Raw genomic sequence first — 27,471 nt, 5'->3', positions numbered from 1 at the left:
AAAACCAATCAGACGTCACTCAAATACACACTTTCTCTAAAAGGAAAAAAATAGTTTCAACTTGACAGTGTTCTTTTAATTAAAACATTAAAATAACTTGTCACTAATCAGGTAGCTGTTTTGAAATTACCTTAGAGATGAAAAAATAAAACAAAAAATAAAGTTATTCAGGTTTCGCTTAAATTAACTTTGTTACATTGAAAGTTGGTATTTTATTTTATGAGAAATAAATATATTTTCTTTGTAAATAATGTATTTGGGATTTTTTTGTATGGAAAGATATTCAGATTTCAATTTTAAAATATGAAGTGTATTCTTCAGGTTGCCTTTCCTGGTAACCTGAAGAATACACTGAACATATTAAGACAAGAGACTTAAAGCGATTTTTTTTATGTGTGAACAAATCTTCTCCAACCTCTCCTACACTGATGACATGCCCTTGTTAATGAATGCACACAAACTAAAGTTTTTGTTAATGTATTAGCAATGAATGCAAAGGAGATAGGATTAGAAATAAGCCTAAAGAAAATATGTTTACAGTTAAATCACAGTAAACCCATCAAATAGGTCACCCAATTTATTTAGGCATAAACTGACTTTCACAGCACTATTTTAAAATCAAAAAAGGTGCTGATAACTGCTAATTTATCTCCTCCCAGTAGTTTTATATGGCCTTAATTGTATCACATGGCCTAACCAACTAATTCATCACATGGAGGCGTTTCAAAATCACGTAATATTATGGGACATCGCCCAATTGAAAAAAAAAAAAAAAAAAAAAAAAAATCCACCCAACAAATTATTCGATAAAATCAAAAGTGAAACTCAAACTTTTTGGCCATATCAAACGATCAACCACTGGCCTGTCAAAGTTATGCTTTGAGAGTATGCTAGAATGCAAAAGATGCAAAGGAAAGCCAAGGAAAAGGTGGAAAGAAAATGTTTTTGATTGGACATCTCTCAACAGTTGGGAGTCCAACTAACTTGCCCTGGATCAGAAGGAATGGCGAAAAATAAGTCACGTGGGTTCACAATCCACACAAAGCGGAAGATACAACTCATGATGATTCTTTAGGTTTTAAAGTGTCAAATATACTAAACACGCTCCTTCGAGTGGCGGGTATAATTGCGGTTATAATTTTACATACGATGCATAAAATGTTACAGATTTCAATTAATATTTATCAGTTTCCTAGAAATTTTTTACATATAATTTTACATATGGTGCATAAAATGTCAAATATGGTAAACACGCTCCTTTGAGTGGCTGGCATGATTGCGGTTATAATTTTTACATACGGTGCATAAAATGTTACAGATTTCAATTAATATTTATCAGTTTCCTAGAAACCAACATTGTATAAAAATTGAAATCAAAAATGATTAAGAAGGAATAATGTTAAATTATACAAAAAGATATTCATTGAAAAAAGTACACAGATTGTTGCAAACTATAACTTTATTTCAAAAAGAAGATTGGCAGTTAATGGCTGAGGGATGAATTTATTCGGATGGAGATGGAAACTTACACCTATATTCCACAAGGATGGCAGCTTGCATAATTAAAGACTAAAGCAATAAAAATACTATTAAGATTTAATGGTTAAAAGACCAGACAAGTGAAATTGTTTTTAATAAATATTGTTATTTATTAAAAATAAAATTGCAATTTTTTCAAATTTTTGAATAATTAAATATTCATCTTCAGGACATTGGACAGTTTGTGCTTTTTTCCTCTTATATGCCATGGTGATGGTAAGTCCTGGCATGACTTGAGATCTTTGGAGTCAAGTCAAAGTGACATATGCCCAATTATTTCCTGAAGGTGTATATTTTATTATTTAAAAAACAAAAAATAAAGTTCCATTTCTAATAAATTTATTAAAACCAATTTCACATTTGTCTGATTTTTCTAACCGTTAAATCTTAATTTATTATTGAGTGTTCAAAATAGTGAATTCCTTTTTATCAAAAACACTATTATTGTTGACATACAAAATAGGAGTACAGGGATTCGGTACCAACACAATTGTTTACAATTCACACTTCCTGGGTGGAGCAAGAAAAGGCAGTAAAATGATTTTCTAAGGCTACACCACCATAACCACCATGATTTGAACCAAGAACAGCAATGCACTGTCCAAATTGCATGACTACAGCGACTTAGTTCACAGAACCCATCCATCTAAATACTAACCAAATGTTGCTTCTGAAGTCCATCTGTCATTGCCAGCCAGTGTCCTGTCAGTGCAGATCAAAACAAATTGTTACGCCTCTTAATTGTCTTCCACCCCTCCTGGAAAATAAATGCATACATCACATCAATATTTTTGTATGATTTAATAGAGTTTTCCCATTATTCTATGGAGGATTACATAAAAGTTAATTTTTAAAAGTTAAGTTTGCTAAAAAAATTTTTTTAAATTAAAAATTTTTTCAATTAAAAATTCTTATTGTGTGAATACTTGTAAAGGATTTCATCTGTAACAAACTATCAATAGTGTAATCAATGGTAATTACCATAAATCTGATTCCATCATGCCATTCTCCCAGACATTACCTCCTTCAAGAGGTAAATTGCTAGTCATCTGACAGACTCCCACAAAGAATGGCAACAGAAGCTAGATTTCCCATATTTAACTAACCTTGTGTCACATTCATTATGAGAGAAAAAAGTAAATTATACAATATTACAAAAATTATACCAAGGTTTTTACTGTTAACTCCATAACTACTGAATGGATTTCAACCAAACTTGGTGAGCAAACTATGTAAAGTTGACCTGAATAAACTCATGAAAAATAAGGTAAAAGCCACCATAAAAAGAAAACAGAAATAAAATAAAAAGAGGAAGAGAGAAAGACAGAAGGAGGAATGAGAAGACAACATCACAGAATAGACAGGATTGAAACTGAAGTGGTGGTCAAACAGGGCAAACATGTGCAGGACAGGGAAGGATGGAGAGGACTGGTTGACAGGTCATCTGTAGTGCCCCAACGGCAACACCCACGGAACCGGTGAAGGTGAAAAATAAAACTTGGGATTATGCTAAAAATGAGAAATTGGATAAGATAAAAATTAATTTTATGATAAAGTTTACAGCAAACACTATTTTAGAAAAAAAACAAAAAAGAAAAAAAAGAACTTCAGATGCACACATCCATCTCCACAAATATTACCAAATTATATATATAAAGATATTTTTTTTCCTTTTTATGAAGGGATCACCACTTATCAAGGCCCATAAGCCACTCGAGGATAAGGGTCAAAAGGACAATATAGTAATCATTAGAAGTGTAAATTTGGTAAATTGGATTACTTAAGGGGAACGGTTCATCAAGAATTTGTTTACGTTGGACTTGACGACAGCCATATTGTAGTCAGCTGGAAAGCAGGTAAACGGAGGAGAGTTCTACAAATGTGCAGTTCTAAGAAAGAAGCTTTGTTCATAGAATCTACGTTTAGGTACAGATAAATCTATCAAGATACAAACCTGTTTATCCTCTGATGAAAATCCAAGATTAAAGATTTTTCTTTATTATAATTCCCTGATTGAAGTTTTGATAACCTAAAATTTTAATTTATTCAATTTTTTATTTAATTTTTTTTGTTATATATATATAAGTTCAGATTTAAAAAGGAAAAATGTTAGTTGAAAATACCTATCATTAGGCAGTTTTAATGTGCTAGCAGGTGGCTATTATTCTAGATTTTTCCAAACCCTTAACAAATGGGTGATTCAGCATTAAACTTGAAAAGGGTTGATATAAAACAAAACTAAATCTGTAAACAGCAAATCAATGTTCCCATGATATAAAAACCCTTACCAACGACCTGTTTTTATATTCTAAATTGTTTGACAGGAAATCAAGCTGACCCTTGACTCTTAAAGCAACCACAATCTTGTAATCTATATCTGAACATAGATATAAAGCCGCGTCTTCATCTCTACATACCATGCAGCAGCCATATTGTTAGACGAGGGAAGACAACAAAGGTCAGTTGATTAATATCTGCCTATCATAACAATGTCAGCGTTTGTGAGTTTTGTTCAAAGTGAGGAAGCATAAATAAAGTCTGACAGCTGAAGAGATTCAAGGGTAAACTTAAGTGACACAGGTGTTAGCATTTAAGTCAAAGTTGTTTGGTTTCCTGTATTAGATGTTCACACAGCAAAAGGGAACCAGAATGCCATTTCTGCGCAGGTCAAGTGCCATTTAAGTTGACAGAGATCTTCATATATCGCTATTAGTATATATTGTGGGAGGTAATGGTGGTCAAGTGGTGAACATGGACTGATGGCCTGGGTGACCCAAGTTCAAATCCAGTTCGTTGTATAAAATTCACTTAGGATGTTGGCAACCTTCATGTGGTTCCTCCCATAGAAAGAATTGACTAGAAAAATATTGGGGAAACCAATGCCAACTATAGAATCTTCAGATTCGCATATAAGATTTGTTGGCATTTCAGCGATATTAACTTTGGAATGTGGTTATTTATAAAAATAACAGCGTATCGAAGTTGTCAATTGCTAAAAAACCCACCAACAACAGATCTTAAATTTATAAGCGATAAAAAAACATGCATTAAAGTGGTGATCGACTATGGTACATCGGTACAGTATCAGAATGCGGAGATTGAAGTCATGAGTTCGATCCTAACCTATGCTGACGAAAGCTAAAAGCCAGATACTCGTGTTCATAGATATACTTTTATGCACATAAAAGAAATTATACACACACACACACACACACACGAGGTGCCTTAAGTTTCCAGACTTTTGTACGGGTATTTAAAATTATCATCAACTCTTGAAAATTCAGTATGTTATAGCTATGTTTATTATGAGAAGACTGACCAATTTTTATGATTTTGGGTTCAAATGAACAGGTACAGCAGAAATTAGAATACACCCTACTAAAGCTTGATTATCACAGCTCGTGAATTTCAAAAATGCAATCTGGACGTGAGGATACTGCAAAAGAACGATAAGCAATAAAATTCTGTTTTAAACTTGGAAAAAAAAAAAAGTCAGAAATGTATGGAATGCTTCAGACTGCTTTTGGACCATCTTGCATGAATCAGACATCACTTTTTTGAGTAGCACAAGAGAGTCAAGGAAGGCAGGGAGTCTGTGAGGGATGAGGAGAGGCAGGGAAGAGTAAGGAAGTCAGAATACCAGTTGATTGGCCTAATAAAAAATTTCATGAATAAGGACCATCGTGTGATGTCAGTGTGGAAACTGTACACACAAATTATTCGCGAGGAACTGAAGATGCAGAAGATTTGCACAAATGCACAAGATGACAACTCCATCCTAGTCACAGACTATTTGATCAAGATGGGAATTAGGACAGTTCCTCACCCTCCCTAGAGTCCAGACTTTGCTCCCTGTAACTTTTGGTTATTCCCTAAGCTCAAGAAAAACCTTAGAGGCTGTTGTATGAGAATTGTAGAGATGAAAGAGGCTGTGACGAGGGTCATTGACATGCTCACACAAGAAAACTTCCATAGGACCTTCCAGAAGTTGTTGGAACGGTACAACAAATGCATTGCAGCCAGAGGAGATTACTTCGAAAAGGATTAGAGTTTAATGTGTGTACTATCAACAAAGTACCCATACAGTAAAAAAATGTTTTGAAATTTATTGAAAGCACCTCATATATATATATATATATGTGTGTCAATATAAACAAAATTTAATGTTTAAATTGTAAATATAATTTACATTTTTTGTATTCACTCTTATTCATCCCAAGCAGCACTATGTAGTGAGTTGAGCAGCAAGATATTTTTGCATTATATTTAAATTTATGCATGTTAGTACAGTTAGGGAAGCAGGAAACAGGGAGGGAATTCCAAAGTCTAGTAGTTTAAAAGAAAAACTATTAAACTAAAGTTTTCTGGCATCTAGGGACCTTGACAATGGAGGGACATTAGTTGAGAGGATACAAGTGGTACAAGTTCTGCAGAGGATAATTCATTAAAGAAAAAAAAAAAAAAAGGCACAAGGATGCAACATTGCATCGATTGGACAAGTGGTGGCGCTGGGTTTGGAAACTTAATTTTTAACTAGTAGGATCCCATAAAAATTCCACGCTTTCTTTAATCGTGTAATTTACTTTTATTTGAAATACATTTAATGTAAGGTTTAATAATATCAAACAAAAATTGATTGTCTTCTCTGGTATAATTATCAGTTAAACATTCTTTAAATGAAACTAATGTCGATTTATGCTTCAAAGTCAAAAACATGCCAACGTAAAATGGAATAGATTCTGATCCAGAAAACAAGTTTTCACCTTTGTCATCACTTCTGAATTATTATTTTTTTTTTTTTGAAAAGAGTCACCACTCATCAAGGCCTAGAGGCCAATTGAGGGTAAAGGTTATGAGTGTAATGTAGTCAATTGGATACTATTGTAGTAATTATTAGTGGAAATTTGGTAAATTGGATTACTTAAGAGGCAGTGTATCAAGAACTTGTATACATTGGACTTGAAGACTACCATATTGTAGTCAGCTGGAAAACAGGAAACGGAAGAGTTCCACAGGTTTGAAGTTCTAAGAAGCTTTATTCATGGAATCTACGCCTAGGTTTAGGCACAGAGAGTAGGGGAAATTATTTATAGTGGTTTCAGCTAGACTAGTGTTTTTCATGCGAGTTTGGCAAGAGGGGACTTGTCATGAAAATAATGATAAAGTAGAGACAGGCTCCCAACGTCTCTTCTGTGGAGAAAGAGGTTGCAGGGAAAAGAAAAGGGCACCCCCTACTAGGCTACCAAGTCTATTTTGAACCGTCACAGGCGGATAAGGTGCTTCTAGCAGCTCCTGCCCAGGTGTGGCAGCTGTACTTCATCCCAGGACATACTTGGCTCTAATACAGGTAGAAATTGCGTCGCCAGTCAGGTAGCTACTAGAGCAATAAGAGTTACATGGCTGCTGAAAGTAAACCCAAGATCCATTTTGTATCCTTAAATTATAAGATAGTGTCGAGTAAGAAACCCTTTAAACTCAAACCAGAAATAAATGTTCATATTTTTTTTCATTCTTCTCCCTTACAACATCTTCATAATTTTCCATCCTTTCATTTTTTCAGCTGGAAAACTTATGCATTCTTCTAATGCATATGTTGTTTTCATTTTTGGTATAAAAAAAAAAAAAGTCTTTCATATATATATATATATATATATATATATATAAAACATTTTTATCATAAAATTGTCAGGTAAACATTTTCTTTCAACTAAAGTTTTTTACCTTTTTAATTTATTGCTATCATTTAAATCATTTCCAAATACATAAAAATGGGAAGATAGGTGATAACGTACAAACATGAAATCCCCATAGTGTATTACATAGATAACTTGATGACACACCAATATATTTTAATCTATTTTAGCATAAAAAGTAAAGAGTACCAACATCTGTAACAAGGAGGTAATGGTGGCTAAGTACAGAGTGGAACGATAAAATTGTTGCCATAAAAAAAAGACATGATTCCATTTCCGTTTGACGAAAACTGGTTTTCGTTTTTTGTTGCAGACCATCTACTAGTTGGCCAGTTGTGTACAAATCTCAAGAGCGATAGGAGCCTTCTATCACGTCTGAAAGTGACACAATGTTCAACGAGCAGGCTCAAAGATGCACTGCTGTACAACTTATGCTCTCTACCGATCCCAGTTATGACAACAGGACCATTGCCAGCACTCAAAATGCATCCCTGGATTGCCATGAATATTCACCGAGCTCTCGTCGGCGTTTGTGGAAAAGGCATACTTTCAGTTCCGGTTTCATATCAAGGCAGTGTTTGAAGCCAAAGGCGGCTACATTGAATAGATCTCAGCTCTACTACATAAGTTACCTGGATTGAATTTTTTCAATAAAAGTTAAAATAAAGCTGTAGTGTTGTTTTCTTTAAAGCAACAACTTTCATCCTGTACTCTAAACCACTGCGTCACGAGTTCTTGTGTAACAAGGCGGTAATGATGGCTAACTAGTTAACATGAACTGACAACCTAGGTGTGCCATGTTCAAATTTAGTTCAAAACTTTCACTTAGGAATGTTGAACCTGCATGTGATCCTTTTGTAAAGTACCCAATGTTTTTCTAGAAAATTCTAATTGGAAAGATATCGGTTGACACATGAGGCAGATACTCAATAACTGTAACAGAATTAACAGACAAAACACTCAGTTTGACGCATCAAATTTTCAAAAAAAGGATTTCAGACTACATTGAAATGTCATAATACGTCTCCTTTTAATTATTTACACCACTCCATTTCTCCAACTACTTTTATCAATCATGTATCATTTAAATTATTCTCCACCACTTATACTATTTAAATAATTCCTGACAAGATAAATATTAGTATTTTTGTAGAGTTAATTAAGTTTCTTGTTTTTTTTACTTATTTGAAGAATCTAACATTTACATAAATAAAACCAATAAATCTAAGTATGATGAATAATTTTTAAGTCGAAATCAGACTAATAATAGGATATGAACAAATGATTGCTAATATTACATCATCCACAACGAAATAATCATTATTTTTAGCAATTTGATTTTAAAGACAACGAGCAAGTTTTAAGGCTCCGAATTCAATATGTTGTTTTAATGAAGAAACCTTGACTCAAAATAAAATGCTATGAAAAATGGTTTATTAAAAAAAAAAAAAAAAAAAAAAAGTCTTTGTCAATATGTTGTGGTCGTCATTTTTTTTTGTCTGATATGTGAACATAAATTCAGGAGTACATAAAATAAAATGAATAAAATAAAAATTTTCAAAACGGCAGTATTTAGAAAGGACTAAAAAAATATGATATCCTTGATTCTGGACATTGAAATTGTTGAAATTTAAACATTTTTAAATGTCGAGACGTCTGATTATAACATGATCTGTCCACACACACACACTCACACACACACACACACTACTTAAAGAAATCTATATTAAAGTAATAAGTTCATTTACATATTACATTAAAATCTATCTTAATTAGCTCTATGTTATTAGTGTTTATTAGTCACATGCAAAATTGGAAGTAAGCTTTAAGCTAAGAGAGTTATTTCCCTCCCCCATTTGATTTTCATAGATGAAAATGGAGGTGTTTTATACTTCCATAAATCCATCATTTCAGGAAAATAAGATTTTCAGGGAATCTTAAATAGTATGCGATTCAACTCTCTGCCCGGCAATATGTTTTAACCTGGTAATGTCGGAGCTATACAGCTAATCTTTATATCTATAAAAGTGAGAATGTGTGTGCGAGGACACCAACCTATATACTCAAATTTTTTTATCTACTGACTGGAAATTTTATATATAGAGACTTCAGACATGTGGAAAACTTTAATGTTTTCATCGAGAAAACGGGTTGTTAAGAGGTCAAAACTGGAAAATTGATATGGGGAGGTCGTTGGATTTTCATGTTTACTAATTGTTTCACAACTGTGCAACGAAGAATAAGGTTTGAAAACACCTTTGGTGATAGAGTTCAGTTAGGCTTTGACTCACTGTTTTGGTTTCAATCTTAGCTAGAGTATTTTTTTAATTTGTGCTCAACACACCTCCAAACACCCGAGCAACATCAGGCACTCAGACTAGTATATAATAAAATGCACTTTGCTTTAACACCAGTCATCAGAAGTGCATTTGCAACGATTACTAATATAAAACCAGAAGACGGTTGATTACCTAGAAGATTATCTATTTGCATAACATTAAAAATTTATATTTATGCAAAAGGTAAATTGTATTAAACATTTTTGCTGAAGACTATTTTTCAAATTACTAACAATTAAAACAAAACAAAAAAAAAAAAACATTCAAAATAACACCAACTGATGAACACCAACATTACTCGGGGGGGGGGGGGACACACACACAAAAACAGAACATATACATTAATTTGACCGAAATAATAAACAGACTATTCGAAAACTTGAACAAATAAAACAAAAATATCAGTTATTTAACACTTGCCAAAATATACATAATTTCTAGACACATTTGCAGACAGTTTTCAGCTGCAACTGGAAGTACTCAACATAAAAAAAAAAAAAAATGTAACTATGATATTAAAAAGAAATCACATGTGATGTTAGCATACTGCTTGTATTCTTTCTGATGTGTTTTCATTCATTCTATCTTTCTAAGAACTTGAAACTGAAGCGGCTCAGTTGAAATACATCTGTTGATTTAATGGCAAAATGTTTTTATAAATAAAATAAATTTCTCATTTACATTCTTTCTATTACTGAAAAAAAAACTGTCCCCCCCCTCACCTCACCTTCCCATCATTTCGTCTCATTCAGCATTTAAACTTCTTCATTAATATACACAAGATTATCAAAGTTGTAGAATTAGAAATATTTTTCCAATAAAGAAATTTACAGTTTCGATAAGGTCTTAATTTTAAGATTTAATTAGCATTAATGTTTTATTTGTGTGTGTGTATATATATATATATATATATATATATATATAATATATATGCCAGATTTTTTATTTTCGTCATTAATAGCTTACATCCTATAAAATTCAGTACTTTTTTTTTTGAATAGCCATTTTATTTGGACCCATGTTAAGAAAAATAAAATTTAATTCAAATTAATTTTATCATTTCAAGAGAAGTATAAATTTCAGGTTAAACAATAAAAACAAATAATCTATACATTACCTATAATAGTCTTGTACTGGAAAAAAAAAATCCAGGAACTTATTTTGGCACTCAAAATGCAAATCAAATTGCAAGTAAATACAGAGAAATACTGAGTAGATAAGGTTAGTATAAATATATATTTTTATATTTTCCGTTTTCGAATTGTCATAAGTATATTTAAACTCAAATAGATTTTCTGTAGCTCCTACCTGTTTTTCAATATTATATTAACTATTAAACACTTATTCAGCAATGGGAAGCTGTTTTTGATTCGATAATTACATCATTTTTGCTGCTAGCGGATTTCCTGATGGCCTTTTCATTGTTATTTAAATCTATACTTTGCTGGTTTAGTATTATAAAACTGGTAGTATTTAGCAATGGAGAAAAATACTAGGTCATTTAACAATACTTAATTAAAGAATACTGATTTTCATGAATAAATGTTCGTGTATACACAATAGCTATAAAAGATATTTTTTATTTTTTATCACAAAAAAAAAAAAAAAAAAAAAAAAAAAAAATCAGCTCATATGAAAAAGGTTGCAGAGTCAGGTTTTGGAAGGGTTTGTAAGAATGATAGTCGGATTTTTTTTTTTTTTATTTCTCAAAGAATTAGACAATGAATATCGGAAGACTTTAAAGAGTTGAAGACAGATATTTTGGAATCCTAGGAGTCATAAGTTTACCCTTCAACTCAGTTAATAAGTCTGCTTTTTGATCTGACCAATTCTGTTCTGTTGGTGCTATTTTTAGTATCAAGTATTCACAAGATGTCAAGCATTTACAGTGAAAGATTCTTTTAAACAGACAAGTTTTTACCAGTCTTCTCATCTCTGCCCTGATAAAAAATAATACATATCCACAAAAATTTGAAAATTTGTTGATAATTTATGACAGTTTTACTATGACATAAAAATTGTAATGTCAGTTCTTTTTTTTTTCTTGCAGCTGATAAATCACATTTAAAAGGAGTGATCACAAAAAGAATCCGTCTTTTATACACATACATAAAATAAAAATAGAAGGTAATTAAACGAAAATCACGTCATTGAAAAACTGCCCAACCTATTTTTTCTAGGAATAAAATTGAAAAGATCTCACCTTAGGTGGTTTACAACTAAATCAAAAAGTATCTATACAATTTTGATATCATAGGGTGTTTGACAAGTTTATCAAATCAGTTAAGTGAACGCTTTTAACATTTTAGGAGTCAAAGTCAAGCTTTTCAACTACTGACTCCACAGCTCCATCTTTGAAAAGTGAATTCAAATTTTGTTCATTAAAAGTAAAACAAACATTGAATTCACAAACCCCTACTAAAGTACTAAGATTGAAGTATTTGTTGACACTGAACTTGAAGACAACTATATTGTAGTCAGTGGGAAGATAGCCTTACAGTAATGATTTCATAGAAATACATGCTTGTCCTATATAAAAATCAAAGCCCTATAAATAAATATATCCACAGAGAGAAGAGAAGTTACTAAGGACTCAACAGGTCACATGGGATTTAGTATGTGTATAACATTTTATTAGCAGTTAAAACAAAATAGTATTTAAAGGAATGTGAAAGTTTGGCAAATTTCTTACACTAATGATGACGTCACAACGTCCTACTCAAAGTTAATCCAACGTCACTGCAGTAACAACATCCTTTTTTTTTGTGTGTGTGTATGTATATATATATATATATATATATATAAATAATGCAAGTTGTAAGATTAACTCGTTCACATATTTATTTTCCAAAAGACATTTTATTAATAAACTAATTTGTTGCATTTTTTATTTTTAATTCAATGATTATTCTGAGCTTAATATAAATAATTTTCTTTAGGGAAAGTTACTTTTTAGGCGAATGTTAGAATTTAGTCTAAAATGTTCTTTTCCTAACTTTTCTTTACTGGAGATTTATTGCCAAAAAAATAAAAAATAAAAATAAATAAAATCATAAAATAAAAATGAATAAAAACTTGTCCTGCCAATCGCACAGGAAAATTGATTTTTTTCCTGTTTACAATCATATTTTAAAGATTTGTATTCAAATTAAAATTTTAAGTGTTTATTTACACATATTTAGGGAGTTGAGTTAGTGCTTTTTGGGCACTCCCTAATAAAATAAATATTTCAACACAAGCTACTGAATAAACGAACAAACAACTTCTTAAAACTTAAGGAAAAGGTTTATTGAAGCAAGTCAGGGTAAGATGCCAAAAAGATAACTAGGATAAAAACTTGTCTGCCTTTGCCCGGTTGTTATTCCCAAGTGGGAATCGTCGATACCGGTGTAGGCAGAGAGGGAGAGTGAGGAAACGGGTCCGCTCTCTTTGGCGTCTGGCTGGAAAATGGAGTTTTTCTCGTCCAGAACGGAAGCAGTTAGAGTTCCTTAGGGGGCAAGGAAGGTCCCTGCACTATGCCTCTGATTGGTCAGTATGTGCCATATCGCAGTCAGGGGAGGCACTGACGCACAAGAAACGAGTTCTATTTGTTTCTGCTACACATACTATTAAACACAAAAGTTTATTCCATGTTCAAAATTTGTTTTAATTATTCAGGTAGAAAACCTTGCAATGCCAAGTCATTTAATAGATAAATGCAGGTATTTAAATATATATAAATAACACCATCACTTGTCTCTGTATATCTCCACTACAAATTTATCTTTGCAACATATTAATCATTTCATGAATCACTCTTTGCTTGGACCCCATCGTTTTCAAACATACTTTATTCAAGTTCTCATACACTAATAATGGCAATTAAGCTACACAAAAACATCATAACTTACTACATAGCTCTACCCATGCTAAGAGCCATATCGAAGTAAATACTGAAATAGATTATATAATTATATCTCATATGCAGATGCATGAAATAACACAATGTGTGGTTTGTTTAGCCGTTATAAAAAAAATTAATGCCAGATAGAAAATCCAGTTTATGTTCAAGATAGGTTATATTTTTCAAAGTGTTTTATGACAACACCGAAATTTCCTTACATTCCAATTAACTATTTTGATTATCGCTGGAAAGACCTATACAAAGATCAAACAACCGAGTAAAGGCTTACAAAGAATCTGAATTTTGTATTAGTTTTTTTTTTTTTATTTATAAAAACAGAATACCTGCAACATGGATAAATATTATATTACTTTATAAATAGCTACTCTAGTCGAGCAAGTCTTGGGATACAGCAAATTCATTGAGAGTTATTTGCTTCTTGACAAGGTCAAACTTGACACGACGTTGATTGAAAAGTGAGGTGCTTCGTGCATTGCAATATTGCAAATGGAAGGGGGAGTACTTCAGCTGAGAGGTGCTAGAGACGTAACAGATTGATCCATCTTGGCTGCAATTAAGAAAATAGATTTGTATTTGTGATTTACAAGTAGATTCAGATCCATGGATCTTACCCATCAATAACAAGATGCTTGGCCATTTTTTTTTTTTTAGTGTGAAAAACGGGTTCAAGTTATCAGGAAATAGTGGTTACAATATACATTTTTTTTTTTTTTAACCTGTTGCAGTTTTTATGTGTGTATATACATATATATATATATATTCTGCATTCAAAGTTAAGCAAATTATTTTTATTAATAATCATGATATTAAGATAGGACGGATATCACATGAGAATTTAATGTAAGGTTTTATAAATGGAGTGAATAAACAAAAAACTAGAAATATAGAAAAAGAGAAAACACTATATTCAGTTATTTACCTTAATTACACCTTGACTGAGACAGGAAACTGGTAAGTTTTTGTTTTTTTAATTATATCCCCTCCCTATACTTTAAAACCTTTGAAAAGACTGAAAGCCGTAAATTTGCTCCAATGGATTGTCTTACTTGAGGACAACACTGGGATAGAGTTGTGGACATCCTTTCCCATATTTGTATTTTTTTTTTTTTTTTTTTTTTTTTTTTAACATTCACTGCATAAAAAAAAAGTTAGAAATGCATGAATAATAATATCTGTATAATTGTGTGACCATTTAATGTGCATGTAGGTTTCTCTCCTTTAAATTTAGTCAATAAAGAAAGAAAATCTATCTGCAAAAAAAAAAAAAAAAAAAAAAAAAAATTTTTTTAATTCTTGACGCTTCTGGGAGTAGTCCCCCCCACCTTTATAAAAGAAAAGCAACATCCAAAAGCTAGCAAATAAAACTTAAAGAAATCATATTTCTTCTCCATTTGCTGTATGCAAGGAAAAAAATTTATTATTTCATTTTTATTAGTTCCTATTTTGAATTACTATTTTATGCAGTTTTTGTTTTAAAATATGAAAGAAAATTTATGATTTGATGAAAGTATCAATTTTTCATTAAATCTTCAGGATTTTTTTTTTTTTAAAGGGGATAAACAGATATCTTTAGTAGAATTATCTTTAATTAGATAAAGGAAAGTTGCATGTCCATGTAAAGTAAAAACTACAAAACAAACACCCATAAAGTTGGTATATTCTTGGATGCATATATAGCATTAAAAAGATAATTTGGGGGAGGGGTGCAACTGGGCTAGGTTTCATCAGCGGTTGGGGGTTGATTTTTCAGCTATTTCTAATGTTATCCATTACATAAAAGAGAAATAAAGGACTTGCATTATCCCTATAATAAAAAGTCGATTATTTCTATGTCACTTTCAACACTATAGGAAAACAATGCAACAATTCCTATACAAATCTAAGGTTATCTTATAAAGGAGGTGAAGGAATTTCATTATTTTCACTACATTAAAACAAGAGAGGAATGGGCTGAGCAGAAGTGCAAAAAGAGGTGAGGGAGAGGGATGCAGAAAAACCGGGAAGAGGAAAGAGAAAAATAGGGAGATAAATTGGGAGGTAGAAAGAAGTTTTAATATAATTTTAACCTCTTTGTTTTTTTATGGACCCAGGGAATGCCGAGTACATGCCAATTAGAGATAAGTAAAACTTGCCTCATTAAAAAAAGAGGACTACATTATTGTAGTTAAATAAACCTCATGGAATTACTCTTAAGAAAACACTAGTTTATTCATATGCAGAAGCAATAAGTTAGATAATGTATGTAATTATTTATGGCAAAACTTAGAGAAATGTATGAAATGTTTTTTTAACGTAAACCACAAAAGATGTGAAGCTGTTTATTGGAAATTGATTCCATGTTATCAAAGAACTGAACCGAAATAAGTGCTATTTGAAAGAAACTTGAGCAAAGTAAATAATGGGTCTAAAAAGAAAATTGGCTAGTCTGAATCAAATATAGATTTATCAAATTTGCTACTTATGACAAAATCCAACAAGAAAACTTAGATTAATTGAATTATAAATTTTTTACAAATCCCCTTTAAAAAAATTAAGTAAAATCCATCATTTCTTTGTTAAACAAGTCTGCCACATTTTAATCTTGTTCATAGTTAAAAAAAAAAAAAAAAAAAAAACTGTCACTCTTCTGAATTTGGAAGAATTTTAAACAGTCCAATAGAAAGTAATTCCTTGCTTTAATATTCTGAGAAATTTTTTTTTCTTTTTTTTTTTTTTTTTAAATAAAAGTTATTTTGAAAGCTACTTACATTCAATAATTTTAGATATTAAAAACAATATCATTTTAAAATTAGTTATAGTTTTATAAAAACTTTTTTTTATAAATATTGTATTTGGATTGGCAGGTGGTTCATTGGTTCATTGTGAAATGCTAGTAAAAAAAAAAAAAAAAAAAAAAAAAAAAAAAACTGTCACTCTTCTGAATTTGGAAGAATTTTAAACAGTCCAATAGAAAGTAATTCCTTGCTTTAATATTCTGAGAAATTTTTTTTTTTTTTTTTTTTTTTTTAAATAAAAGTTATTTTGAAAGCTACTTACATTCAATAATTTTAGATATTAAAAACAATATCATTTTAAAATTAGTTATAGTTTTATAAAAACTTTTTTTTATAAATATTGTATTTGGATTGGCAGGTGGTTCATTGGTTCATTGTGAAATGCTAGTAAAAAAAAAAAAAAAAAAAAAAAAAAAAAAACTGTCACTCTTCTGAATTTGGAAGAATTTTAAACAGTCCAATAGAAAGTAATTCCTTGCTTTAATATTCTGAGAAATTTTTTTTTTTTTTTTTTTTTTTTTAAATAAAAGTTATTTTGAAAGCTACTTACATTCAATAATTTTAGATATTAAAAACAATATCATTTTAAAATTAGTTATAGTTTTATAAAAACTTTTTTTTATAAATATTGTATTTGGATTGGCAGGTGGTTCATTGGTTCATTGTGAAATGCTAGTAAAAAAAAAAAAAAAAAAAAAAAAAAAAAAAAAAAAAAAAAAAAAAAAAGAGAGAAAAGCTTACTTACCCAGGTCCAAATGGTAAGAGTCCCTTTAAGAAAAAAAAAAAAAAAAAAAATCCTTAACTATATTTGAGAGATCTCTAAAAAAAAAAAAACTTCGTAACTGCCTAAAAACTTGTTCTATTTACAAAAAACCCTGAACTAGTAATAAACAATGTAATTTACTAACACTTTACTGCAGTTTCACTGATCATCAAATGTAAAATAAAATCTGGTCAAATGAAGGGTAAAAATTACTGCTTAACTTAAATGAAAACTATAACTTCTTTTATTATTTGATTTGAGTCAAAAACAATGTTAAGGGGTTAAAATTGAGGTTAAAGTAAAAAAATATTTGACCTCTGTGGTCTACCAAATTACTTTGCCAATTTCTGGTCTAAACATTTGAAATTTTACAATAAGAGTATTCAGAGATAGGGCAAGCTTTTTAATTGGTTTGGGTCGAAAATTTGAACTACCAAGGAGTCAAATTTAAAAAGATTTGACCATTGTGGTGTCTAGCAAACTACTCAGCCAATTTTGGGCCTAAACATTTAAAGTTTATACACAATGGGCATTCAGCCATGCAGCAAGCATTTTAATCAGTTTTGGGCAAAAATTTGGCTGCCAAAAGGTCAAAGTTGAAAGAGTTGACCTTTGCAGATTCTACCAAATTTCTCCGTCAATTTTGGGTCTAAACACTTGAAATTTTAGATATAGGTAATTTGGACATGGGTAAAACTTTATTTTGATTTGAGACCAAAATAATAAATGTTAAGGGGTGAAAATTAGGGTCCAAGTTATAAAAAATTTACGTCTGCAGTCTACAAAATTACTCAGACAATTTTTGGTCTAAATATTTTAAATCTTACATAAAGTGTATTCACACATAGGGAAAGTTATGAACAGTATATAGGGCCTGAGCAAAGCCGGGCTGAACTTCTAGTGTGTGTGTGTGTATACAAGTTATTTAATATTTAGTAAAAGTCAGACTTTTTAATGTATACACAAAAAAGGATTTTTAATCAGAATTAAATTAAAAATGAATATTGGAGGACTTTAAAATGAAGAGTCAGAGGTTTTGGAATCCCAAAAGATGAAATTAAACATACCTTTAACTTAAATATACAGAAACAAATTTACAAACCAAAATAACGTTAGCAGGAAAAAAAAAAACCCCTGAAAGCTGGAATCAAAAGCAATGTTGATTTTATAATATGAATGTTCCTGTTGAACAATCAATGACGACATTTAAAAGGCAAGCAGATTTTTAACTTGACTGATTACTAAATATTGGAAAACTAAGATTTTGGAATTCTAGACAACAGAGTCAAACCTTGTATCTTGACTCCACGACATTGACACACACAAACCTGGAGGGGCATCTAGTCTAGAAGACTAAAATCTGATAGCTACAACCAGGTAGGTCTTAGCCATGTAGCAAAAATAAAGTTCACAAACCGTCATCACCTACTTGGGGAAGACAGTGGATCATGCTTTTCACAATGTATGATCCATTTAAAACAAATTTATACGCAATAAGGTAGCCTAGTAATTTTGGACTCGTCTTCATGACAGGGACTACTATAAAGTTAACTAATTAGAGTTTAGCAATGAAAACATTTAAAAATTAAGCAGGGCAGGCCAACTAATAGACCAATTGCCATGACAAATAACACCTTACCTGAGAGCTCATCATTCAAACTATTTAAGTATCTTTACAAATATACCCATGCATGGAGTATTATTGCCACATCCCAGCAGGTGCATCTACCATTAGTCTTTCTTAGTGCAGGACTTTTTAAAAACTCCTGCACTATCAACCAAGCTCCAACTCCTGTTTTCTCACAATCACTGTACCCATTTTACAAATACTTAAAAAGTGGAATGTATTCTAATCAGCTTGTACATCGCCCCGACTAATCTGTAAAGCAGCAAAATCTTACCCCATCACTATTGAGATCATTAATGCTGGAAGACTTAATAGTTTCTTCACTAGAACTGCTAGACTTTGAAATTCTTTCCCGTTTCACTGCCTGTACTAACATGCAGAAATTTAAGTGTAATGCTCATCCCTTCAGTTCCCTGTAGACATGATCCTAAATAGTAGCCCTTGATGTCCGTGTGGCAATATGGCTTGTTGGAGTGAACAAGAGTAATAAAGAAAAAAAAATTCCTAGACATATGAAAAGAAACTCCAAGCCGTTTGGGCAAGAATTTACAAGTAAATGCACACAAGTTAGAAAGCACAAGACCAGACATGCTTTCGATTAATCATCTATTTAAAAAAACAACAAAAGAACTTTCTTGTTTAGACTTGTTTTATCGAAGGATTCCATATGAAAAAGGATTCATACCTAGACTTTAAATTCCTCCCATTTGAAAAGTTCCAAAGAAAGCTCATAAGTTTTAGATGTAGATGTTGGTTAAGATCAGTAGTCTTCATGTTTAGGAATAACAGTAAAAACATTTGAGAGGAGATCGCCCGTCTGGATATATTAACTCATTCAGAAAAGTGAATTTTGGTTGAGATGTTTTGTTTTACAAAATTTTTTATGTTTAATAATGGACATGCTCTTTAATAAATTTCAAATAATTTCTTTCAGAATACAATTTTAAGCATATTTGAAAACAACTTGTCCAAAATTCCTTTTTAATTCAAAACAAAAACAAAAAAATATTTGTATGAAAATGTGTGATGTGTATACCTATGACAAAATGAAAATCATATTTGAAAAAACACTCACATTGATCAATTAGTTTTATTTCTAAAAGAAAACTAAATTTTATGAGTATCAGAAGAGTGACTTTCTTGCTTGACATTTTGCAAGAAAAGGGAGAATTCAATCAAAAAACGTTTTTGAACAGTTCAATAATTTAAATCTTTCAGATGTTCATGTTCATCCGGTTCCAAAAAAAATTGTTATAATTGTATTTTAATCCTATTAGAATATTGCTTTAATTTTGTTGCTTGTTTGTAGGATATGATTATATAATCAGTAAAAGGAGTAGCCATCCCAATATGGGTTCGTAATATTGAAACATCTAAGTCTGAATGGAAGAGGTAGAACTTGAAAATATTTCAAAACACATTTCTTTGAAAAGTAAATAGTTTATGCAGCTAAATTAATGTACTTCGATTAAAATATAAAAAAAATGTTCCAAGGTGTCTCTTGTCTTTTTATAAGAGGTAAATTCTTCATCTTCAGAGTTTTGATTCTTGTTCAGAAATTCCTTGTATATTATAAAAAAAAAAAAAAAAAAAAAAAAAAAAAAAAAAAAAACTTTAAAATCTGATTACATAATGACAAAACAAAAATATTCCAAAAATCACGGAAATAGTTTTGTCTTTTAAAGAAAATAATTTTTAAGTGATTAATTGGAGTTTGTAGGCATTACAACAAATTTGGCGAGTTTTGATATGCATATGAACTCAACTCAGATGGTAATGAATAATGTTGGTTTAGCTTCTAGCTGATAGCATTCATTTTTCCTTTTTTTGCTAGTATTCTAATATATTCTAGAATTCTCTTAACGTATTGTTGAGAAATTCTAGGAAACCATATTCTATTCTTCTAACAGGGCGAGTTTCGATTTGTATGTGCCAGTAAACTTGATATATTTGTGCCAAAATGCTTGGGAATAATGGCAAAGCCTATTTCACTGCACACTGACATGTTTAAACTAATAAATGACCGTTTGCATATTTGTTTTAAACCAGAATAGATTTAATGAATTTGGATTTAAGTGTAAAAATAATGTTTCTTGATTATTGAATAACGTGGTGAAAAAGAATCAATTTTATTTATAGCATAGAAAGATATTCCAAGAGTTCTTAAATTACTTTTTTAAACATGATATCTGTCTAATTTAATAGATAATATTATGCTGTCAGATTATAGAATTTAGAATTAAGCACTTCTGATGTTGATATTTAATTTTAACCTAGCCAGTTTTTTGTTTTTTTTTTTCCATAGACTACGAAAATGTTTTCAGTTTACTTCGTTTGGGAGGGGGGAAATCAATTACAAAGATGACTACAATGGCGATAGTTTCAAATAAAGAAATCCTTGCAGTTTAAAATGATTTGCCTCCCTTATAGCATTAAACTTAATGAGTATTTTTTTTTTTACTTGTCTATAACATTCTGATCACTATTTGTTTCTCATCTATGAGACATTCAATAAGATTTGAAAAAAAAAAAAAAAACTATGCACATTTTGAGATAATTATTAAAATGAAACTAAAATTTAATGCAACATTTAATAGTAAAACTAAGCTGCTCTCCTTTAACAATTACAAGAAGCCTCTCCAACCACTGATGTCCATGACAAGTAACACCCTACCTCTGAATTCCTCTTTCAAACTCCTCGGCCCAACATTCACAGGTAATATGAACTGGAACAAATACATTAAGGACATTGTGAAGGCTGCTGCAAAGAAGGTGGGTTCCTTTTATTGTGCTAGAAGATTACTCACACCCAAGATAATCCTGTATCTCTAAAAAGCCACCATTTGCTCATGCATGGAGTATTGTTGCCACATCTGGGCTGGTGCATCTACCATTAGCCTCTCCTTCGATTGGGTAAAAAAAAAAAAATAAAAAAAAAAGTTTTCAATCTAATATATCCCACTTTGTCAACTAAGCTCTAGTCCCTGCCCCATCACCGCAGTATTGCATCTCTGCCCGTTTTACAGATAATTTAATGGAATGTGTTCTGTTGCACTTGTGCCCCCTTGACGTACACATCCCGACAAACCTGCTTAGCAACAAAATCTCACCCTTTCACTGTTGAAATCCCTAAATGCCAGAAAGCTTTCTACTCTAATAGTGTCTTCCCTCAAACAGACTTTGGAATTGCCTTCCTGCTACCTGCTTCTGAATGTACGGACATGCAGAAGTCTAAATGTAATGTAAACCAACATCTTGTTAATCTTTTTCAGGCATTGCCCACAATAGTAGCCCTTTACATCCATGTGGCAACATACTTTGTTAAGGGTGAATGCAAGTTTAAAAAAAAAAAAAAAACTAAAAGATTTTTCTTCTATATAACTTTAAAAATATTCAACTCAAGATTTTTACACTAAAATGACATTAATGGTTCTTGGGCAAGTATTAGGTTTCAGAATTTCTTTTAGACGAGGATGAGTTATTCAGATTCTTCCGACTACTGTTCTCATCTTGAATGTTATTCTCACGTTTCAGTCAATGTAAAAACCGCAGTGGTTAGAGTACTTGGAAAAATCAATTGGAAAAGTGATATTCTCCTGAAGGTTGAAGGTTCAATTCTTAGTATGGGCAATAAAAAAAAATACAGTTGTGAATTACTTAAGACCTCTCGTCATGGCTGATGGAACGAGAGCATTCTACTCCTGTGAAGTAAAAAGGTTCCATTTCAAATTCCATCCAAATTCCCCAAGAAGGTCAGAGATTACACTGACTGAAACATAAAAATGGCACTGAAGATGAGAACTGAATAGGTAGTTTATTATATAGTATATTTAGATGGAGGTAAGAGGCATGTTAACTCAATATAAATAAGACCCACTTTGTCCCCCCACCCACCTCTCCCAGAGTTTGTATGTGAAAGTAGGAAGGCAAGTTTATGGTGAAAATAACTGAAATTGAGGGGAGGAGTCTTATTCACATTAAATTAACATACTCCCCACACCAGAAACATTTAACAGGTGTGAAAAGAAAAAAAATGTGTGTGTGTGTGTGTACCAACACACACACACACACACACACACACACACACAGTCAAAAGACAGCCATTCAAATCTGTTGTTTGCATAATTTCTTTTTTAAATAGTCTATATTTGCTATTCATTTGTAATTTTACTGTGTTATTTTCCCTCTTTATCTGCAATATTTTCAATATAAATAGTAATTGAAGTAATAATATGAAAGAATCAAAATTTCTTAATATGCTCAATTATTATCAAGCAAGATAATTTGAATGAAACTAAAGGTTTAGTTAGGTATAAAAATATATTGATGAATCATAAAAATTCACAGAGTGGGAGATGACTTCTTTGTCTACCCTTTCCATTTGTCTCAGCATTTCTTTCACTCCATTTGTGGGATAAAAAAAAAAAACCCAACTATGCTGCCTTTTCTACTTAACTCATTTAATTTGAATCAAATAAGCTCCGGCATTTCTCAATCAACTTTGTTTCAAAAAAAAAAAAAAAAAAAAAAAAAAAAAGAAAATTGTCAAGTTTCATTGTACACTTGAAATATCAAAATGAAAATTAGGTCAAGAAAGTATAGTTGCCATCTAAACAAGTAAAAACAGAGGCTAGCCAAGGAAGAACGACAACTCAATGTTATTAGTATTTAACTAGTAAAGTAAGAGATGTTATCTTGTAACTAATAAAGTCAGAGATTATCATTTTTAGCTTATTTCTCATTGTTTAAGATGATTATTTTTCCAAATTTAAAATGAGCACAAATTAAACCATATTCAACTATCAATTTGGTATAAAGCACTCATCCTAAATCCGCATGCTATAACTTTTGACAGCTTTTTTTGCAGGCAAAAAAAATCAAATAAATCGAAAACTTTTAGAAAGTGATTGTATACATCACATCTGCCATTATAGCTACGTGCAAAATGAATAAGCAGTAATGAGTAAACATTTTGACCCCTCCATTCGCTTAGAAAAGGCAAAATTCAGGAAATCAACCAATTTTAATGAAATTTTCAGTGTTTATTAATGATCACAGAATATAATGAATCAATTTTGTGTAAACAAAAAACCTTTAAAAGTTAGAAAAAAAAGCATGGATTTATTTTGCTTTTTATGAAACTAAATTAGATGTAAAACATTTTTTTTAAAATATATATATATATATATATATATATATATATATTTATTTATTTAAATATTTTAGCATTATAAAAACCCTAAACTAAGTTTTATTGCAAATTCAAAGGAAAAACATTGGTAAGCAGACAATAATTTGAGCATTACTGAATAAATAAAAAATATATACCAAGCTAAACATGTAATTTTTTTTAGAGTAAAATAAACTTGTGTGTATATTCAAAAATATTCTCATTAGGAGCATTTCTAAATTAAATTATTTTATTAAATTTTATGAGATTTATACATTCTAAAATCAATGGGCATTTTGTGTTTACAAATGATTGCCAACATTTTTAAATCACTTGATAATTATGCCATTTTTAGTTAAAAAAAAATGTATGAACACTTTCTCTAAGTCGAGATCTTAAAATTTAAATTTACTAATTAACGTCGAAATCATTTTTTTTTTTTAAATTGATAATTATTTTTCCAGAGATTTTTAGAGTTGATTTTTTCAAACTTGAATGAATTTTTTATTTTTCAACATTTGCAGGGTTTTTTTTTTTTTTTTTTTTTAAAACATGTAAATATACATTTATTTTCCTTTTAGAGATTAATTTTGGTCTTATCTTTCAAACACAAAATTTAAACAAACGGGGAAAAAAAAAATTATATATATATATATATATATATATATATATATCTTTTAAGAAGCATGGGGAGGGGGGGAGTCTGTTTTTCGGCCATTTTTGCTAGAACCTAGCAGCTTATATTCTCTGCTTAAACAAACTTATTTATTTATTTTTTTTATTTTTTATTTATTTATTTTTTTTTTACACGGTGGTCACCACTTATCAAGGCCCGGAAGCCACTCAGGGATAAGGGTTATTGAAAGTACAGTACGTTAGTGTGGAGATTTATTGAAGTGTTTACTTGAGGTGGCGGTTCATTAGGAATTTGTTTACGTTGGACTTGAAGACATCCAGGTTGTAGTCAGGTGGAAAGCAGGCAGACAGAACAGCGTTCCACAGGCGTGCAGTTCTAAGAAAGAAGCTTTGTTCATGGAATCTACATTTTGATTTAGGCACAGATAAAGTGTGGGGAAATTTTTCACAGTGGATTCAGCTAGACGGGTGTTTTTCGTGAAAGATTGGCAAGGGGGGACCAGAGATTAGAGTTCAGACAAGCACCTGCCATGGAAATAACGATAAAACAAGGATATGCTCGCAACGGCTCTTCTGTGGGGAGAGGTTGCAGGGAAGAGAAAAGAGCATCCCCCACTGAGCCACGAAGTCTATTTTGTACTCTCTCAAGGCAGGATAGGCTGTTTTTAGCAGCTCCTGCCCAGATATGGCAGCAGTATTCCATCCTTGGACGTACTTGGCTTTTATATAGATAGAGAATTGCATCAGTAGTGAGATATCTTCTGGAGCGGTAGAAGGATCCCACCATCTTGGCAACATACCTTCGTACACTTTCCAGTTTTATTAAATCATACTTGCACAAAAACTTTAAACTTTATTATGCACGTATCTGTTAGGTTAAAAAGGCTACATACAAAAATTTATGCAAATTCATCCAGTAGTTTTGCTTTTATAAAATAAAATTTGATCAGTAAATGATTTCTAGTATTATGATGGCTGTATTTAAATTCTGAATTATGTCTCTTGGCCATTGATCTAATATAAGCAGAAAATGGTAGAAGAGACATTTTGCCATTAAAATGTTTTTTTCTTTTTTCTTACAAGTTTTTAATATTAGGGGCATAACTGGATAAGCACCAAACTTTCTTATATTCTGGGTTTGAGATGTCTGTCCTCCATGTCAAGTTTAATTTGTCCAGTTTGGGTATTTCATAAACTCACCAAAAATGTAACTGGACATGAATAAAAATAAAATGACAAATTATTTTTTAATAGGAAAGTTAAAATTATATTATTTGATCATTAAGTGTACCAAATTATAAAATGATGCCTTGTTAAAGTCAGGTTTTAATCTAAAACAATATTCGATGCAAATAGCTTTCAAAACTTTAAAGTTAAAAAGAATTTTAAAGCCAGAAATTACTTTCTATTTGACGATTTAAATGCTTCCAAGTAATTACTTTTTTCCAACTATAAAAAAAAAAAAAAAAAAAAAAATGGCAGACTTTTCACAAAATGTGTTGTAAATTTTATAATTGTTTTTTTTAAAATAAGATTCTTAAAATCTAATTTTATTTTATATTGCCTTTGATTTCAATAATCGATCAATAAAATAAATGAATGTGCAAGTCAAATAGGTGAGAAAAACAAAACAAAAAACACATACGAGAAGTGGTACTAACATTTAAAAAAAAAAAAAAATTATATATATATATATTTTACAAAGGAGTCACCACTTATCAAGGTCAGGAGGTCACTCGAGGATAAAGATTATGAATGTACAGTGATCAAAGGGAACCTGCAATAGTTAGTAGTGGAAATTCGGTAAATGGGATTATTTAAGTTGATGGCTCATCAAGAACTTGTTCATGTTGGACTTGAAGACAATCATATTGTAGTCAGTTGGAAAGCAGGAAAAACGGAACAGAGTTCCAAAGGCGTGCAGTTCTAAGAAGCTTTGTTCATGGAATCCACATTTAGGTTTAGGCACAGATAAAGCGGGAGGGGGGGGATCATTGATAGTGGTTTCAGGTAGACTAGTGTTTTTCATGAAAATCAGGATGCGGGGGGGGGGCATAAATTGGAGCTCAGACAAGCACTTGCCATGAAAATAATGACAAAGTAGAGACAAACTCGCAACGTTTGAAATCAAAGCATTAACACAATTTCTCCGAATCTGCCTGAAATTTTAAATCCTACCCTTTTTCTTCAAAGGGAATTTAAAATGAATTTTAGAAATTATCTTAATCACTTTGGAATGAAATAATAGTTTAGCAGACCCCCAAAAGTAATTAAACAAATACATAGCACAAAATAGAAAAGTTATTACAGTTGCAAAAAGTACTAGAAAAACGAATACAGAGAAAACCGAAACTAGAAACAAAAAGATGAGAAAAATAAAACGGGACGATTTACAAGATGGATGGATCAATGTGCCACATAAAAACACATGGACATGGCTACGAAAATGACACAGTGAAAGTAGACTAGATAAAGTGATGAAACGGCAAGTCACAACTCAAAAGGAATACAAAAACAGACTGTGGGAAAGGCAGTTCACTGGGAACTGTGCAAATATCTGCACATTAAACATGTAAATAAATAGTAGCCCTATATGGGTTAGTAGATGAAATTAAAAATCATAAAATTCTCTGGAACAGAAAAGCAAAGAAACTGGATGTGATATGGAAATTGCAGGAGAACTGAAAGGAATACGAGACAAATTACTGATGCCAAAAATTACAAGGACAATTCCGAAAAATCTGGAATAAAGACTAGGAGAAATAGGAATTAAAGGGAGGACTGACACCATACAATGCAGGGTACTAATGAAAATAGGTAAAATATTAAGGAAAAATCACCCTACATAAACAGGTAACACAGATCAACAAGAGATAAGTTGAATTAAAAATGGAAACAAAGAATGTATGTATATATATATATGCGAGAGAAATCTAAAGACTTGTCACTCAGATTCCAGGGAACAACACTTGTTATTGTTAGTAAGTGGTCACCAACTCTTGTGAAAACTACTGATTAAATCAAAT

General features: G+C 31.0%; 1 protein-coding gene across 2 annotated transcripts in view; it reads right to left on the bottom strand.

Annotated features, from left to right (window-relative positions):
* The window catches only part of LOC145289422 (uncharacterized), a 163,583-nt gene that overhangs the window by 118,469 nt on the left and 17,643 nt on the right, over positions 1-27,471 (bottom strand). Inside the window, exon 2 of one of the 2 annotated variants that reach the window (XM_080136412.1) lies at positions 16,995-17,017. The exons of the other annotated variant lie outside the window; for it this stretch is intronic. Coding sequence (XP_079992538.1) covers positions 16,995-17,017 — 23 coding nt within the window. The remainder of the gene's footprint in view (positions 1-16,994; positions 17,018-27,471) is intronic. 2 annotated transcript variants of the gene reach the window in all.

This window comes from Euprymna scolopes, chromosome 2, assembly GCF_053919585.1.
Source record: "Euprymna scolopes isolate OS-2025 chromosome 2, ASM5391958v1, whole genome shotgun sequence".
NCBI lineage: Eukaryota > Metazoa > Mollusca > Cephalopoda > Sepiida > Sepiolidae > Euprymna > Euprymna scolopes.
Note: the sequence above shows the minus strand (reverse complement) of the source record. Positions and strands in the feature narration are given on the sequence as shown.